At 46.3% G+C, this 18321-nt stretch overlaps 1 protein-coding gene across 1 annotated transcript in view; it reads right to left on the reverse strand.

Annotated features, from left to right (window-relative positions):
* FGFR2 (fibroblast growth factor receptor 2) overlaps nucleotides 1–18321 on the reverse strand; it is a 102363-nt gene that overhangs the window by 58991 nt on the left and 25051 nt on the right. Inside the window, exons 3-5 of the mRNA XM_034663629.1 lie at nucleotides 16469–16735; nucleotides 15514–15591; nucleotides 5302–5471 (exon numbers count right to left, since the gene is read on the reverse strand). Coding sequence (XP_034519520.1) covers nucleotides 5302–5471; nucleotides 15514–15591; nucleotides 16469–16735 — 515 coding nt within the window. The remainder of the gene's footprint in view (nucleotides 1–5301; nucleotides 5472–15513; nucleotides 15592–16468; nucleotides 16736–18321) is intronic.

An 18321-nucleotide genomic window follows, 5' to 3' on the forward strand; every position in this document is an offset into this window, starting at 1 on the left:
CTCACCTCCAGGATGCCTGACGCCATGCCCTCTTGTGCCCGTCCCACAGCCAGACTGAGGCGAGTGCTGTATCCTGTGATCTCTCTTGGTTCTCAGGCAGTTATTAAATGGCATGAAAGGCAGTTTTTAAGAATACTCTTCCCCTCTATGCTTGAGTCATTATCTAGGAAAGAGTCGGGAACTGAGGTGGTCTATTAATTACCTCGGTCTCCTTGCTTTTCTGCATTAAATGGTAATTACTGTTCAGAGCCCTTTGAAATATCTAGCCTTTTGGTAACCTGGTTCTAAAAACAAACAAACAAACAAAAAACACTCCATGCTATTTTTTATGATAAAAAGTGGTGGGTGGTTATGCTACTAAGTCACAGTTGGAAGGGATCAGATGTTCGAAACTATCTATCCAAACTTCACTTTAAGGATGGGTGGCCTAAGAGAAGAGCTTCAACAATTTGCCCACAGTCAAGACTGATGAAAGAGCCCAGGCAGGAGTACAATTAGGGAGATACAGTTATGCTTCAGGTCAACCTTTATCACCATAAATAATAACAGCTACTCAGCCTTTGCCCACATACTAAGAAAAACAATAACGTGACTCTTAAATCACCTAAGGAAGGCTCAGTGTGAGTTCTTTGAGAAATAAGACTGAACTACAGAATACCAAATCGTTCTCTTGGTCATTTTAATTAAAAGGAGCTTTCTGTCCAATTTCATAATTCTCTTTGATTTTGTTTTGGGTTTTTTGGGGTTTCCTTCTCCCTTCCCTGGCCACAGACGCACACCATTTCAAAACAGGCTGTAACACTGTGGACGAGGGCCAAGGTGCCTGATCCATAAACAGGTAGAAAGAGCTAGACCGACAGCTGAGCTGGGCAGACAGAGCGACCGTGGTTTATGGAATGAGATTTATGTAGGAAAAAAAAAAAAAAAGAAAATCACAGAAATAACACACATTTGTTTGTGGAAACTTTCAGGTTTTGCTTTCTGGAAAAATACATCTTGGAAAACCTGACACTTCGCTTCTTCGTTAAATAAAATGGCAAAGGGATAGGAGTCAGGGGAGAGGGACATCTGGGCATCGAGCTGTCCGCTTGTCAATGGGGTCTCTGCTTTGGGGGATTTCCTCAGGCCGAATGTTGGAGAAACAGAATTCTTTAAAAGTCTCTGCAGGTAACAAAGAAAGCCCCCCTGCAGCAACCATGCTCCCGACCGTGCCCTGTTCGGGGCCCTTCGGAGGCCTGCACCAGCCAGAGAGCTCGGACTCATGGTAGGGGCGAGGCTGCCGGCCTGTGTGACCACCCAGGACTTCATGACCTGGGGGCTTAGGGTGAGTCTAACACATCATTAGCAAGGGTTATGCTTTAAGTAACTATGTTTTCCCAGGAGATTAGAGATCTCTTTCAAGTCCCAGAAGGTCCCTGGGGCTCGATGGAATTTCTGAGGTAACCGGTACCCCCAAATCAACATCTAATGCCACAACTGCTGTGAAAACTCCTTACTAAACCCAGGTTGACTACCTCTGCTTTTGATGGAGTGACACCCGCACCACACCCCAGGGTCCTCAGGCATGGCCACAGACTCTTCCCCGGAGGAAGTCCAACAGGACCAGAAATGTGCACTCATCACCGCCAGACAGCACACCACGTTCCAAAGGTTCCAATACTCTCTCCTCCTTGCTCTTTTTTTCAACTGCAAAATATACTTTATCTTTTCTTTTTTTTTAAAGATTTTATTTATTTACTCGACAGAGATAGAGACAGCCAGCGAGAGAGGGAACACAAGCAGGGGGAGTGGGAGAAGAAGAAGCAGGCTCACAGCGGAGGAGCCTGATGTGGGGCTCGATCCCATAACGCCGGGATCACGCCCTGAGCCAAAGGCAGACGCTTAACCGCTGTGCCACCCAGGCGCCCCTACTTTATCTTTTCTTAAGACCTTATTTTTTAAGTAATCGCTACACTCAACGTGGGACTCAAACCCACACCCCTGAGATCAAGAGTTACATACTCTACCGACTGAGCCAGCCAGGCACCCCTACAGCAAAATATACTTTAGATTTTTGTTCCCATGCACTCAAATTCCCATTCTCTTTCACTCCAGAAACGGCTTCAACGTGGAACAACAAAAATCCTTCGGTCATCTGTGCCTCAATGCGAACAGGCAAAAGGTACTCTGCACAAGGTTCCCCACTTTGCTTTTTTTTTTTTTTTTTTTTAAAAATTTTTTTTTTTNCAGAGAGAGAGGCAGCCAGCGAGAGAAGGAACACAAGCAGGGGGAGTGGGAGAGGAAGAAGCAGGCTCCCAGCAGAGGAGCCTGATGTGGGGCTTGATCCCAGGACGCTGGGATCACGCCCTGAGCCGAAGGCAGACGCTTAACAACTGAGCCACCCAGGCGCGCCCCCCCCCCAACTTCGCTTTTAGAACACAGGCGCTCTCCGGTTAGCGCAATGTTGCCCTCGATAATTAAAACTGAACTGCACCTGCTAAAAATCAAGCAGCATTTCCTCATCAGGCACCCTTAGTCTTCTGGCGCATTTATAATCACTAATTCCGATTTGCAAAAAGCTCCTTACCCATCATAATGATGTTGGGCCTATTTATTTTGACACCAAGAGTTTCTGGAGGCTCATCAATTCTTTTCTACTTTTTTCCAAGGCTGTCTTCAGTGAGGAAACTCGTTACCCACCAGGATTTCGACCACCACTCTTATACCTCGGTTGTACTGAAATGAAATCATTGGAGCTACATCCACTATGTTCCCGGAGAGCATTTGGTGGTTACACCAATCCCCAGGGCCACAAGTGTAGTGGTTTTAACTCTTTTCCAACCAGCACGCACCTAAGGAAATCTTTGTCTTATCGTCCTTTACAAAGAAAGCCAGCCAACCTCCCGATCTCAGGGTGCCTGGTGTAAGTACCAACCTCAGAGCGAAGAGACGAAGCACCCGCCCGCCTCCTGCTCCCACCACCAAGCAGGAGTCGTGGAAGACAGACCAAGTGTGTCTACTTGCACAGCTTCCAAGGCACCGACCTCGCAGCAGACAGACCTCACACCTGTCGCACACACAAACTGCCCCACGTCCCACCTTAGAAATTTACTCATAGGCTTTCCCCGTTGTCCACTGGGTTTTGGCTTCTAAATACGTTTAAATGTTAAAACAAAAACAAAATACCACTTTTGAAGAAGAGAACATCCCTTTAAAGATGAGAATTGGGTATGGTATTTCAGAAAAGGGCCCTGGGGCACTTTTTTCGTGGAGAGGCGGCCCATCACACCACCGTAGTGATGAGGTCAGGGCTCACGTGCCCTCTCAAGTGACGTCGGTGTCGTGGACACAGCTGTAGCAGCAAAGGCCACCCACCAAGAAATCCTCTCCAACCTCGTTCTTTGGAACCAGGGGTCCGGGCTAGAGCCACCTCTAGTTTACCCCCTGCAGCTTGCCCAGTGGCTCCCGCTGATCCCAGGTCTCCTGATGTCCACGTCCTTGGGGAATTCATCTCCTCCCCTAATGATCGGCTGCATAACAGAAAACAGCCAAAGGGCTCGGAGGTCACTTCCATGATTAGGTTACCAGAGGCCGTGACTCCTGTCTTCTTCACAGGCTACCTCTGCTTGTCTGCCCTCCCTGAGGGGGGCCAGCTACCACACGAAGAGGCCCACGGGGCAAGGAACTGAGTGAGGGCAGCCTCCAGCCCACAGCCAGTGAGGAACTGAGGCCCTCGGCCCAACAACCTGCAAAGAAGTGAGTCCGACAACCGTGGGAATGAGACTGGGAGCAGGTCCTTCCCCCCAATCGAGCCTACAAATGAGACTCCAGACTAACTGAAATCTTAGTCCTATAAGAGACCTCGCCGTGGAAGACCTAACTAAGCCACACCCGGAAACTGTGAGATAGTAACTGCTGTTTAAGGCTACTGCACCTTGGGGGAATTTGTCACACAGCAACAGATAACTAACGCACCAACTCATGCTTTCCACACACACCACAGAATGTCCTCGTCAAATTCCTCCAGCCTTCCTCATATGCTCAATTCCTCAGGGCCTCCCCTTCCATACTAAATAATGTGGACTCCATATCTCTCTTTCTGAGACACCCTTCCTTCAAACTGAGCCCAGGATCCCTCCCTGACCTCTGTTATCCTTAGCCTCCGAAGAGCCAACATCCTCTCTCCCCGCAGCCCAAGGACAACGTGCTCTTCTGACTTCGGCCCACTCAGATCACGACTTTCTGGTCTGCCTTCCCTACTGGACGAGGAACCCCTGTGAACTGGGGCTGTGCTCTGTCCAGCGCCTCAGATGGTGCCTGTCCCCGAGGACGCTCATCAGTGTCCGCTGACCAGAGGAACAAGAGCCTGAATGGGCATTTACAGACCTCCTTCCATACATGGTTGTCAAGGGCCACCTGCCCTAGAGTGAGACTACACTTCACCCCCTTCTGTGACGGGCTCTCCAGAGCCTTGCAGACGGAGGACAGAGATCGCCTGTCACCATGAAAGCATCCTCTCTTCCTAAGTACGATTTCATACCCAGTGTCTAAGCCAAGGCCATCCATACTCACACAACCCTGCTCAGACAGGGCACGTATGCGGACACTTCTCTGATTCTGCTTCAGTTTTCATTTTACGGACTATAAAGCATATAGAAAACAGACTCTCAACTTTGTACCCTTCTGTCATTAAACTCTTCTAGAATAAAGAACAAAGCAGGGGCGCCTGGGTGGCTCAGTCGTTAAGCATTTGCCTTCGGCCCAGGGCTGGGAGCCTGCTTCTTCCTCTCCCACTCCCCCTGCTTGTGTTCCCTCTCTTGCAGGCTGTCTCTCTCTGTCAAATAATAAATAAAATCTTAAAAAAAAAAAAAAAAAGAACAAAGCAAATGGGGATTATGCTTTTAAAGTACATGCAAGTCCAGGAAAACTGTTTTAAAATATCAACCACGGGGGCGCCTGGGTGGCACAGCGGTTAAGCATCTGCCTTCGGCTCAGGGCGTGATCCCAGCGTTATGGGATCGAGCCCCACATCAGGCTCCTCTGCTATGAGCCTGCTTCTTCCTCTCTCACTCCTCCTGCTTGTGTTCCCTCTCTCACTGGCTGTCTCTATCTCTGTTGAATAAATAAATAAAATCTTAAAAAAAAAAAATAACCACGGAAATGACCGATGAGGATATCTACTGATTTAAAAAAATACAGATAGATAGAGAGAGAGAGATATTTACATTTATATTCCTTCCAGTTTCTGCTACCTTTCAACTACTTAGAAAAGAGATTTATAAAAATGTAAGAAACAGAACATTTTGGAAAACTTCATTCTACCTTATAGCCTCCAATGCGATGTTCCTGCTTAAACTCCTTTCCATTCTTCAGCCATCGCATAGTTGGTGTTGGATTCCCCCCAGCTGGGCAGCGAAACTTGACAGTATTGGCTGCAGGGACAGCATGAAGTCGCTTTTCCATCTTTTCTGTGTTGGTCCAGTACGGCGCTCCTGGGGTGGAAAACAAGGTTACAATGTACAGAGGAGGAGAGCTTCATTTCCATAACAGGAAGATACTGTTACTTTGTATGTGAGTGAGCTGACATTTTCAAAAATCTTTGGGTAATATTTACATTAGGAAAAAAATTTTCTGAAGTCTAGCAGATGGCCTAGCAGAAGGTCCCTGGAGATGGACTGCTTGTTAGTTTGTGTCTCTTAACGGGGGAAAAAGTGTTTGAGGTACCTTCTCTCCCTTGTTCCTAGTGCCAGAATATAAATTCATGGCAAATCATGTTTTCAAAAGCTACTTTCTACAGACAGTGACAACGTTTAAGTAACTAACAACAGCTGAGTCCTCCGAAATGTATCATTTTAGATCACCACCCTGAGCAAAGGATCACATATACACACAAGGTGCGCTCGATGCCAAGTCCGTTTAGTCAATGACACTGTAAAGGACGATCAATAATGTAACTTACCATCCTAATACGATAAACTGTTCAGGGAGGCGTCACTAATTTCCCAGCACTTTATATGACAAACCAAAAAGCCCTATTACTAACTATGTGTTAATTTTTAAAATGGAGAGAAAATTTTTCAGTGGTTGTGAATGCCATAATTCCACCACCGTGTCTAAACAGGTAAAACTTAACAGGAGGCTATCGATTACATGTTACATGAAGTGGAGCCCTCTAAATGACCCACCAAGTCATGGATACAAGTGATTTTTTTAAACTCAAGAGAAGAGATAACTTTTTAAATTGCCAAACGAAGGTCATTTTATTTAAGTAAGAACCACAGCATCGATCCAGAATACCACCGTGAATTCTTCATGCCTGCCAAGAGCAGGTAATGAGCACTACTGACTGAGTGCTTTTTATTTGCCAAACAGAGATCTAAAAACTCTTCCATGTTTAGCATATCAATCCTGACACGAATCGAATGAGAAAGGCATCATTATAATCCTTGTTCACAGCCCAGGAAACTGAGGCACAGAGAAGTTACAAAGCTAGAAGAGGTGCAGGCAGATTTGAGCCAAGGCAGTCTGATTCCAGAGCCCTCTGTCTTTGCCCCTGCTCTCCATGCCTGGTAAGAACCAGCTTCTCCAAGGGGTCGGAATCCATACCTTCAACCACTCTGATGTTAAAGACCAGAGTCCAGGAGAGCCAGCCCTCGCCTAAGGCACACTGCCTTCTCAATCACTGCCCAAAAGTTCCACTAAAATCTCATATAGCTATTTAACTTTTCACATGTATGTTTGTCTTAGCAAACTGGTAGCCAAAATTTCCCTAAAGCATCCATCAAAAGGGGCTTGCACCTTCTAGAACATTCTATAACATTGAAATTCTAGAAGACTGATTCATAACTGTGTTTAGACTGAGCAGCAGCACACACATTTCACAAACCAGAGACCAAGGGGTCCAGGCAAGGGTTTTGTCTCTGATGTGGATTTACAAGTCTCCTCCTCTACTCTGTGGATGACACAGCCCACTCCCGGGGAGGGGTGGGTAACAATCCCCTTCACTTAACAGCCAGACTCTCATGGCAGAATTGGGAATTGGAAAAACCGCGTTCAAAACACCTACCCCTGTTTGCCTCACCCTTGCTCTTGAAACCTGACTATAAAAGGTGGAGCTGAGATTTCTTAACAAGGGCATGCTGAATCTTCTTTATCCTTGTTTATCTAAGTATCAATGTGTATGTAGATGGTATCTACACAATGCCAAGACCGTGCAAGCAAGGCAAAACTGAGGTGGTCAGTCATGTGTAGCAGAGAAAAAAAGGCCAGAGCAGGGGCAGGAGGAGAGCCAAGGAAGTACGAACAGGGCTGCACGCTTCCCTCTGAATCTAGTTGTATCTGCAACGAGGAGGCAACTTGGTAGCCATTTGGCTTTGGGTGTCAAATGCCCATAAACACACCCATTCTTTTGAGGGTTCACCAGGGAGTACTTGATCGTTATTCATCACAAGACTCCCAGGGCCTGGCATATACTGGAACAATTTCAATAATCTTTCATTTTAAAAGCTTCTACTTAGAAAAATCCATCCACAGCCACAGCCACTAAAAAGAAACCATTAAGGGCACAAAATAAATAATGAGCTTTGTTGCTACACAAAGACTTTTATAAATCTGACCTAAATGAAAAGCATACCTCATGCTGTCAGGTGTCTGTACTCATGTCATTTGTTTAAGTAAACACAATGGCCTATTCATATGAATTAGCTAAATATTAACGTAGTAACTCTTTGAGATAGCATCAATTACGGCTGAGCTGATCCTCTGGAATGTCTTTTCTTTTTCATATAAAAGGAATCAACAGATACGTGCTTACATTCCACAAGGCATGATTTTTTACGTTCCCCAAAATGTTAAAAAGTAGGATTTAGTTGGAAGGAACTAGGAATGTTGCTGTGTTCCTCTCTCGCCGAGTGAAGCTGTCAGGGAGGCTGTGACCCACACGGGGCTCACCCCAGACCACATGAGCCCGTACGGTCATGGCCTGTGGCAACATCACACTGGCAGCTGGCACCTTTGTCTTGGCACCTAAGGAATGATTTAAGGACAAGGGTGAAAAGAATTTTGCTGGAATTTCTGGCAGGACGCCACTTCCCTGGGGTAAAAATTCAATCGTCAAAACTGCACCTATAAAATCTGCTCATGCAAAATAGACGCACAGCCACAAAGCAGGGTACGGGCACCCAGCTCATCATCTAAAGTCACAGAGATGCCAGGTGGGCGGGGCACCGTAAAGTCTAATCAGCAGAGTAGGAACCGATCGCCTACACGGCTACCCCCTGAAACCTACATCCCCCAACACTCTTCTCCTGAATACCTGTAAATAGTAACTCGACAGGAAAGTTGTCAAGCCACATTTTCCAGGTTCTCTGTGTGGCAGTGGTGGGCCCCCCCAGCGCTCTGCCCAGTCCCACTCACATCACACAGGACAACACACTTCGGTGACCAGGCTTTCCTTTAAGATTTTGAGCTCACGAATTTTTTTAATAAGCATGATGCTGGAGGGGAGGAATTATTTTTTTATAACAGCTCCTCCTGAAATAAACTAGTTCTATGTGGATCCAGAAGAACCTGGAAGGTTTAGAAAAATAATGACTGTAGGACCAGCCCCAGCTGCACTTTCTTCATCAGTGGCGTCATGTCTTCTGCAAACTTTGTATTCAATGTTTCCTGCCATTTTTGCAGTCTGGACACATGGATATGCCAGCCACCACCACCTCCACCCCATCCCCAACACATACACACACACACACAGAGGCACGCACCCCCTAAGAACAACAATGCAGCTGGTGAGAGACCAGGACCAGGCTCCTAAAGAAATTCCTCTTTTCATACTGTGGCTGGTGAACAGTGTTTTAACTTTCACTTGGAGAAGGAACTCCCTTAACAAATTAATGATTTACAAAAGCGAGATGACCCTTGCACACAGTAGGTGTTCAGTACAAACATTTCCACAACAACTTTATAAAAGATGAAACTTGCAAGCTGAGGCTAAGTCACATTTCAAAGAAGTCTCTGAGCATCCACTTCATGGAACCTCCCTGGCATAATCTTACGGATATAGGAGAAGTGAGTTTAAAGTCAATCCATAGAAAAGGAATAGTGATAAGAACCTCAGATGGCATAAAGAAACGAATTCTACTAAATCAGAGGTAAATAAGTTGACCTATAGGCTAGGGCGGTCCCTTCTGCTCTGACATTCTCAGATCTTCTGATATAACAGGTAGCAAAAGAATGATGCTTAGTCATTAAATACTAACAATGAGCTTAAAGGAATGGTAAAACCCAGGCAAAAAATAAATAAGTAAAATCTCATCAAGGAATGCTGTATCTACTCAGTATCATTTTTAACACTGAAACAGTTATTGTATATTAGTGAAAACGCTAATAAAATGTTACTTTACAGTAACAGTGTTCTCTGAAGATGTGCTGGTTAAACAGAGATGTATAACCCCACAAAAACTTCCCTCAACGTTCCCTCAACCCACCACCTCCATCCCACAGTGAAGATTCATCACACTCCTTCACTGGGCCTCCTCTTTGTCATTTACATGTTTCCATCATCACGGTGGCTCCATACTGAAATGCACCCCTTTCCATGTCTGCTGACCACTCAAAGTAGAACATCCAGAAAGTGCAGCCTGAGTAGTCTTCAGCCCATGGACTAGGCACTGAAGTGTTCATGGAATGGATGGATGGATGGATGGACAGACAGATGGACAAATGTACCAGATGGACAACTGCTAAAAGCTTGAGCTATAAGATGAGGGAGTTGACTGAATGTTCTAACAAGGTCCCTCCCCATCCTAACATTCTGTCCAGGTACTCTAGGCAGATACTGACTGTGCCAATACATGGTAGGATTAGAGGAGTTTTTTTGATCGTGCAACTGGAAACATGGGCTGCCCCCACAGAAGCCCTTATATGCTCCAGTATGTATCCCAACATGGACATCTAAGGTCTATGGTCGCCTCTCTTTCTGAAATCAAAAAGAGAACAGAGCCCAGCGGTTTAAAGGAAAAACATGGAATCATATTACCACTGTACCAATAGGCCCCAGTGACCATCTGGTCCAACGGCTGATGTGATCAATGTCACCCAGAAAGGTCAAGTGATCTGATCAAGGCTGCATGGCCAAGGCCAGGCTGAGGCAAGACCCAGGCCTCCAGCTCCCTGGGCAATGCTCTTTCAACCACTCCAGGCTGCCCTCTGAACTCTCCCATGGTAATTAAGTCAAAAGTTCAAGATTTATGTGAGCTGTGGACGCTGATGACTGCCAACTGTATTTTTATTGATGCAAAAATAAAAAAACACAGCCTGTTTCAGCTCCTAGATTAAGTCTCACAAACTCCCTAAAGCCCCACTAAGGCCTCTGTCTTAAGTCTATAATTAGGGCCTTTAAAAATATCACTAATCAGGACATTTGAATGCTTTGACCCTGACTGGGGTGGGGATGGGAGGATGTCTCTGAGCTCCACCCCCATCCTTCCAGTAGATGGAGGTTCATCTGTTTTCAGTTTTGCATAAACTAGGAGAAAACAAATCTAACAAAATACAGAGATGTGAGTGAGTGCGTGATTATGGGGGTGGCGGGCTTTATTTGAGAATCGTATTAAAAACAACAACTTGCTGACCAGTGAGGCATTTGATAAGAAACACATTCAAACAAACCCGGCAAGTGACCCTCCTTTGAAATGCCTGAGTCCACTGGGAGACCAGCTGCCCCGTGGGAGTTCCTAGCATCTGCCTTCAAAAGAAAACCCTCCACTTATTGGTCATGCTGGCTGACCATAGGGGAGGCCAAGAAAGAGATAATTCAATCCAACCTTCCGGATAGAACACCATCCCTGGCTTTTGTGATAAAACACCCAAACCAATTTAGAATGAGGTTTTCATTACGGAGGAATGTCAAAAAATTCAGGAAGCCTGTGTGCTTTGCATTTATTATTATTATTATTATTATTATTATTATTATTATTACTATCATTTTCAATTCCTGGAAACTGTAGCACAATGTTTACCAACTTAGATACGACCTCTACCAAGTAAAAATCCCAATTAGACCAAAGGTGATGGTAAACTGTTATTATCAGCAGGTTAATCAACAAAAGGAATACGGAATCTCAGGCCAAGTTACTTCATTTTTTCCCAGCTAGTTCCACAAAAATTGCCTTTCTCCCTGACACAGAGTATAGGTACCAGCAGGTCTCAACAGGAATGAAACCAAAATAGAAAACTGCCTTGTCTCTCTCTTCACTCAAGAGAAAGAACCACTCCAGGAGCAAAAATCTTGATAAAGCTGCCTCGCTATCAATTCCCTCTAGTTCAGGAGTTGACCTAACTCTGTCAATCGTGAACTTCCCAAGAAAGAAGTCTCAAGCTCTTCAGAAACATTCATCACTTAAACACAAGCTTGAGGTAATAAAAATCACTGGGGAAAAAAAAAAAAAGGACATGCATGTCTACTTATTGGCTGCCAGATAACCCATTAAGATACCTGTACCGAGGGGAGGCAAGGACTAATTAAGTTATGCTTTCCCTGCTGAAATAGAAACTCTGAACCTTTCAAAACCCTCAACCTGGATGCATTTCAAAAATTAGCATTTGAAATCGCGACTTTCTGTCCGAGAAAGTCTGTTTCACTAAAGGGCATATGTAAGCAGCATTATTTCCTGGCAGCTAGGCTTGTAATGACATCACAGGATTGTTCTGCTCAGGGAAAAGTCTAGCACTGGTAAAGTGTGAGGTCATCAGCTAGTCAGCTGCTAAAATATGACCTAAGAATGCCCTTCACATCTGTGATGGAAGGACTCGACTTAAAAGGCAAGAGAAAAGTCAGGTCAATCAAATCAGCCCATTGCAGGGATTTTCAAAGCATGTGCAAGAGGATGTGAATAAATGCTGTATTTTAAAAAGGATCTTATGGTCAATAAGTTTGGAAAACCCTGGGAAAGCCCAAAATTAAACAGATGTTTTACCATCGAAGACTGCAGAGTTTGTATTACGCTGACTGATGGACACTGTAAGTCTCTGAGAAAGGGTCGTAGTAGGAGGTATTTTTCAACTTCATTTCAAAATACAACTCCTTCTTGGCACAGAATTATTTTCAACTAGGGTTCCTAAGGGATATACTTTGGGAAACACCAGCTTATTCTCTTAAGGCACAGACCAGACCTGAGCATTACCTCTTGTAATGAGACCCATAAAAGATGTACATGAGGACTATAATTTCACAAAACATTCCCTCAACATCCAGGCTAGTCCTTGACTCCCAGAGTAGTCTACCAGGAGAGGCGGGTCTGAGATACGATGCGATATGGCCGGTGATGCCAGAGAACAGAACACATGAACTTTCAAAATCGAGCCACTCAATCTGCTTGTGTAAGCAACAAAATCTATACAGGGGAGCCCACTTCTGAGCTGAGCTGGCTCTTGTATGATGGTGTTGAGAGTTAAGTCAACCTGAATACTGCAAAACATCCCTATAAAAAAAATCAGATCAGACCTACTCTCATGGCCAAAATTCAACAACCTTGCCTTAATTGTGGACTTATTTTTGCCCCTGTATTTGACTACCAGGCTTTTTGTACTCTGTATGAAATTTAAGAACTCTACCAGGCAGATAAGCTTGCCTTCTTACAGCTAACCACCCAAATTAGTTAACCAAAAATCTAGCATACCAGCAGAGGGAATGATCTGCAATATATTTTTCACGCCATCGGCTGCAGAACTAACATCTACCAACCCAAAAAGAGGAAAAAAAAAAACTTCAGAGAAGCCCAGAAATGTCACTGTCAGCACAGGGTCACAGGAGCATTATTTGTTAACTTCACTGAAGAGGAACTTTCAAACACACCCCAGTGGCATTTCCAGACAATCAGAAGGCACCAGAAGAATCAATCTGGACACACGGGTGTTTTCCAGGTGGCTGAAAATGCACGGAATTCAGGGCTTCTACAATTTTCCCTATTAATCAGGTCAGGCATTTGACACGAGGTGGCAAAAAATTGTTTTAATGGCAACATCCCCTTCCCCGCCTTGCCAATTACCCTGGCCGTGGCGTTCCTCTGTCCACACAGGCCACAGCTGCTTAATCTCCACTGCCCCAGGCTGCACCTGTGAATCAGACCAGCCTAATCACACTAACAGATGGCAGAGGCCAAGTAGCCAGCTAAGAACTGCTATCACTTTAAATCGCATCTAATGTTTCACAGGCACCAAACAGAGGCAGTTCCTGACAGCAGTATCTCCCTGGTACAGCTAACACCAGCCCTTAATCACTGCAGAGCACCCATCGCGGGGCAGACTTGGTGTCATTCGAGAGCTAATTACAAAGAACCCTGGTCCCAGGGTGAAGGCATGGCATTCATTAAGAGCGCTCCACTCCCTGGCCCATCTGCACAGCCACTAGGCAGATGGGACTAGTGTTCAGGAGGAAAACCTGGAGGTCCATGGCAGGTAATCCTTCCCAATCATCAGAAAGTGGTTCAGCGCAGTTAGCCTACTTGTTACGTAACCTATACCTTGCTGTTACATTGTATTGCTTCCCAAGTATTCCTGGTAACATGCTATCAGACTTGGTTCAGCAGGACAATGCAGCTCGCAGACATGCCAACACAGCCCAGCTGCTGCTGGATTCTGACATCTCATGTGTGGGCACCACTTGAGGGCTGTAAACAACAGGGCAGGCCTCCTCACTGCACCCCCTCCGTCACCCCAGCGACTGGGAGAGGGGCGCTGTGATTCAACATGCAACAGGCCTACAAGCGAACGGCAGCTTTGCCTTTTGCTCACTGATTCATGAATTTCCAATCAATAATAGGGGAATAGTACCTCTCTCTACCTTATGGGGTTTGGGAGGGGTACTGACTGAGCCAGCAACCAGCACGGAGCCTGCCCAAAGCAGGACCTCCAAAGCAGGGTCTTTCATTGCCTCCCCTGCCAGAGCCAAGGAACTAATAATAGGGAATGAGTGATGTCTTCTGATATACCAGGGTTTCACTATTAAATAGTAATAATAACTTTGTTAGAAGGTGGGTATGAATTACAGCAGAAGACAGTTTCACTCACCCAGTGTTTTATAAACAAGAGCTCTAATAGTAAACTCCCGCTCAAGGTACATCAACCTGTGTGAATCCCAAAATCAGACCTCCTCATTCTTCACTGTAAAGGAGAATCACCCCCAGAGTTTCTAATTCAGTGTGTCTGGGGCGGGGGGTGGGGGGGTGGCATGTTCATTTCTAGTGAGCTCTTAGAGATGATGCTGATGCTAGTGGTCCAGGTCCTAAGCTTTCTCTGGCCGAAACAGTGAAAACTACAAACCAAAATATTTCCCTTCTTGCCTAGGCTGCTAGGAGACTCAGGGACAAATGCAATTCCCCGCTTAACACGCTATTCCAGGTCCCTAACAGTATCGATTTTCTCATCTTCCCTTAAACAGCCCTCGGCCTATTTTAATAACTAATTGCCTTATTATTTAGGCCTTGTTTAAATTTATTAAACTGACGAAAATCCTTTTGAAAGAAAATGTGGAATAGAACACGTGAGAAAAGAATGCCGGTGACCAGTCTAAAATCATTTGGGAACACGCAAGCCATGTTACTGGAAAGACAACAAAGGCTCTATTTTACCTTCTTTATTGAACAAACACACACACTCTTCTGAGTGCTGTACGAATACAAACTCATCCAATCCTCGTAACAACTCCAGTGGACACTGTTACTATTCCCATTTTATAGTTGAAGAAACTGTGGCACAGAAGTTAAATTACTTGCCCAAGGCCACCCAACTCAGAAGTGAGAGAGAGGCCACGTGCTTGCTTCTTCTGTACCAAGGCCGCCCTTGTGTCACCACTCAGCATTCATTGCCTTTATAAAGCAAACAGCACCTGCTGGTCCCTTCTCTATCTCAGTCTGCTAAGTAAGGCACATTATTCCCCTTATTTCCTCTCGGCATGCGGTAATGTTTAAAAAGGCCCCATTTTTCTCAACCTCAGCGCTACTGACATTTTGGACCAGAACCGTCTTTGTTATGGGCTGTCCTGTACAATGCAGACGTTTTATTAGTAGTACCCCTGGCTTCCTCCCACTGGCATCCCCCCTCCCCCTGCTGAGACAACCCAACATTGCCCAGTGTCCCCCAGAGGAGGGAGAAGGAGGAGAATCCCCCCAGCGGAGAACCCCCGAGTTAAGCCCCGCACTGTCAAAGCAAACCAGGAGATGGTATGTGGTTCTACTCGGGTGATGTCTCTGAACCATGAGAAACCAAAGAGAAATAGAACATCAAGGAAAGGGAAATCATGACTGCTTTCCAGAGACAGTGGCTTCTGACACAATAAGAAAGGACAAACAGAAGAGAAGGGTGTACAGGAACACTGGTTTATTATCAGATTAGAAAGTCAAGAGAGTAGACAGTGGAGACAGGCAAGGGCTGTCGGACACAGCATCCGGAAGAGCGGACGAGATGACAGGTTAAGAGTATGGACTTCCCACCAGGCTCTGCTCACTCGGGGAACCTTCTGAGACGGCCACTACTTACTCTTGTTGTTACTGTTCTCACTGACAAAATCCTCGGAGCCATCTGTGTCGTCCTCGTCATCTCCGGATGAGATGGCATCTGTATTCAAAAGAATATAGCCATGGTTGTGTTTGTGCAAAAGCAAAAGGCTACAATCACGTACAACTTAGTCCTTCTGGAGAGAGGGCCTTCCACAACCCAGGAGCCCACGCAAAAAGGCCAAGACCATGTTCAGCGAAGGTGGTTTTAATGGCTTAAATTTTCTCTCCGTGATGACAGTGGGTCTGTATTATGATTCGCAAAGCTTTCTGCTTTCACGTTATTTAAACATGCTGTCAAGTTGGATATAGTGAAACTGGATTTTAAGCTTCAAACAGCATTCAAGTCCCCAACAGGTTTACTGATTGTGTTAGGATCCATCCAAAGATTCTTCCCAACGCCTTTCAGTTCTCAGGATCCCCTTCAAGAAGGGAATTAGTCCCTAGCCAAACTTAGCCCCTGTGTGGCCTTCCATCCGTTCACTAACTTCTGCTTTAAACTCGGCCACAAAGGGGGTCTGTGCAGTTCCCCCTAACTGCATGGAAGGAAAATCAAGGAGAGAAATTCAAATTTGAATAAAAGGAATCAGAAATCTTCCACATCAGATTTCAATCCTGCAATCTAAATACCAAGGATGCCAGCAGTTTGGGGGTGGGGGGTTGAAGATGTGCTTTTACTCCTAGAGAAGCGGACTGTCTTAAAAGGAAAATGTTACTTTGCACGTGAGAATCCTGTCATTTTTAACGACCAGCCTCTGTGGCTGAGCTGGTCCCGTGGAAGAACTTGAAAAACAGATCAATAACCAACTAGGAAGCTCTGTGCATGGCATCCAATTAGCAGCTCCCACTATGATTTCGCCTGTCCAATCGTCCAATACAGTTTGACCCAGAAAACGGCTACAGAGGAGAGAGAGCGGAGGGCTCGCAGGCCAACTCACCTGTGACATTCACCATGAAGTAGACAGCCTCGCTGTCTACCGGCCTAGCCGCCGTGCAAGCATAGAGGCCGGAGTCTCTAGGCGTGGCACCTTTTATCTGCAAGTATTCCCCAATAAGCACTGTCCTATTGTTGGGCCCCAAGTGTACCCCATCCTTAGTCCAACTGATCGTGGCGGCATCTCTCAACAGACAGCGCAACTCTAGCGACTCCCCGGGCGCGGCCACGTAAACTTCAGGTTGGGAGATTTGGTATTTGGTTGGCGGCTCTGCAGAAAGGTAGGAGAGAGAAGATGGAGACAGATGGGAAGGAGGAAAAGGAGAGAACGTCCAACAAAGGTCAGTGGCGTCCCGTTTATTCCTGGGAGAGGCAGTGGTCAGTTTGCAAATGGCCCTGGCAGGCGTTCGCCTCTGCCCGCGCCCGGGAACCCAGGAAGCAGCCTCGTGCACAGAGCAGACTGAGTGTCCGAGACGTGGACCAGAGGAAGCGCCCAGCAGAAGCTGCCCCGCTGCGTCTGCACAAGCTAGAGGGCTGTAAACACACACCCGAAACCCAGCATGGAACAATATCGTACAAGAAAACTTTTCGGTCAATTGCCGATCCAAAGCCTGCTTGCCACTGTCACATCCAGGTAATTCTATTCTTGTGGCACTTTTTTATTTGCAAGGACGTGTGTTTTATCATTTTTTTTATTCAATGCAAATGCATGGTTGTGTGTCTACACACACACACACACACACACACACCTGTTTATTTTTGCGAGACTTTGGTGTCACAAAGCTGAGCTTCTTAAAATGAAATGCCTCAAACTCAAGGGAAACTAATGAGTCCTTCTACAGAACTCTCAGGCTCAGATCGCTTTGCTGGTCTGGAGACCTAATTCTGTGCTGGGTAAGCTGGAACACACTGTTTTTCTTCACACCAAAAAGAACAAGGTGCCGAGAGGAGGTCTCCACATTGCACTGAAATGGATCTGGAAACAAAGCCACTGAGCACTGCACACCTGACCCTCTGACACAGTCCTAGCCGGGTCCTGCCCTGCCCACCGGCCCCCACCACACATCCTGGGTTCCAGCCCCCACCCTCCCCCCACTTCTGCCTCTATGTCCTTTTAGGGGTACTCTTTCCTCCCTCACCTCCCCATTTACCGAACTCATCCTTCAAGGCCCAAATTATCCTGCTAGATGTGAGCTTGCCATCCGTCCCCCAGGCCTGGGGTGACGTGGATCTCCCCTCCTCGTTCACCTGCCACTTTGCCCACTTCAGGGGAAGCACCACGGGTCCCATGGCCATGTCCTGTCTAGCGAGGTCTCGACGAGGGCTCAAGCCTCCTTGAGTGTCCCTCCCCACCCCCAGGCATACACACAGAAGGGGCCCGGGATGAACAGGACTACAGTCCCCAGACAGGCAGGGCAAGAGGGGACCTGTGCAACACGTGCAAGCAGAGGTGAAGGGAGCCACAGGCCTGTAAGGAGAGCAGCCGGAGATGGGACCCGCGAGGACCCAGGAGTGGGCTTTCATCCCTCACAATGGTAACTGTGAATGGTACCCAGATTCCCAGGCCCGGGAAACATCAAGTTTCCCAGCTCTGGGATGGCTCCAAATCTGGGCAGCATCACAACTCAACTGTTTTGCCCTTTTGAGCGCAGTCGGGACAAATCCCCCATGTAACAATGGAATAAAGTCACTCCGTGCCTTAGTCCCACTGTTGAAGGAACAGGGAGCACCGTGAGCCTCTGGTTCTAGAAACCCTCCGCAGCGCACCGCCATCAACAGCCAACATGGGAGAGACGGGCCCAGACGCGGACATAAAGGGATAACCACAACAAAAAGTAAGAAAATGAAGGTCAAATT

Source organism: Ailuropoda melanoleuca, chromosome 6 (genome assembly GCF_002007445.2).
Source record: "Ailuropoda melanoleuca isolate Jingjing chromosome 6, ASM200744v2, whole genome shotgun sequence".
Lineage (NCBI taxonomy): Eukaryota > Metazoa > Chordata > Mammalia > Carnivora > Ursidae > Ailuropoda > Ailuropoda melanoleuca.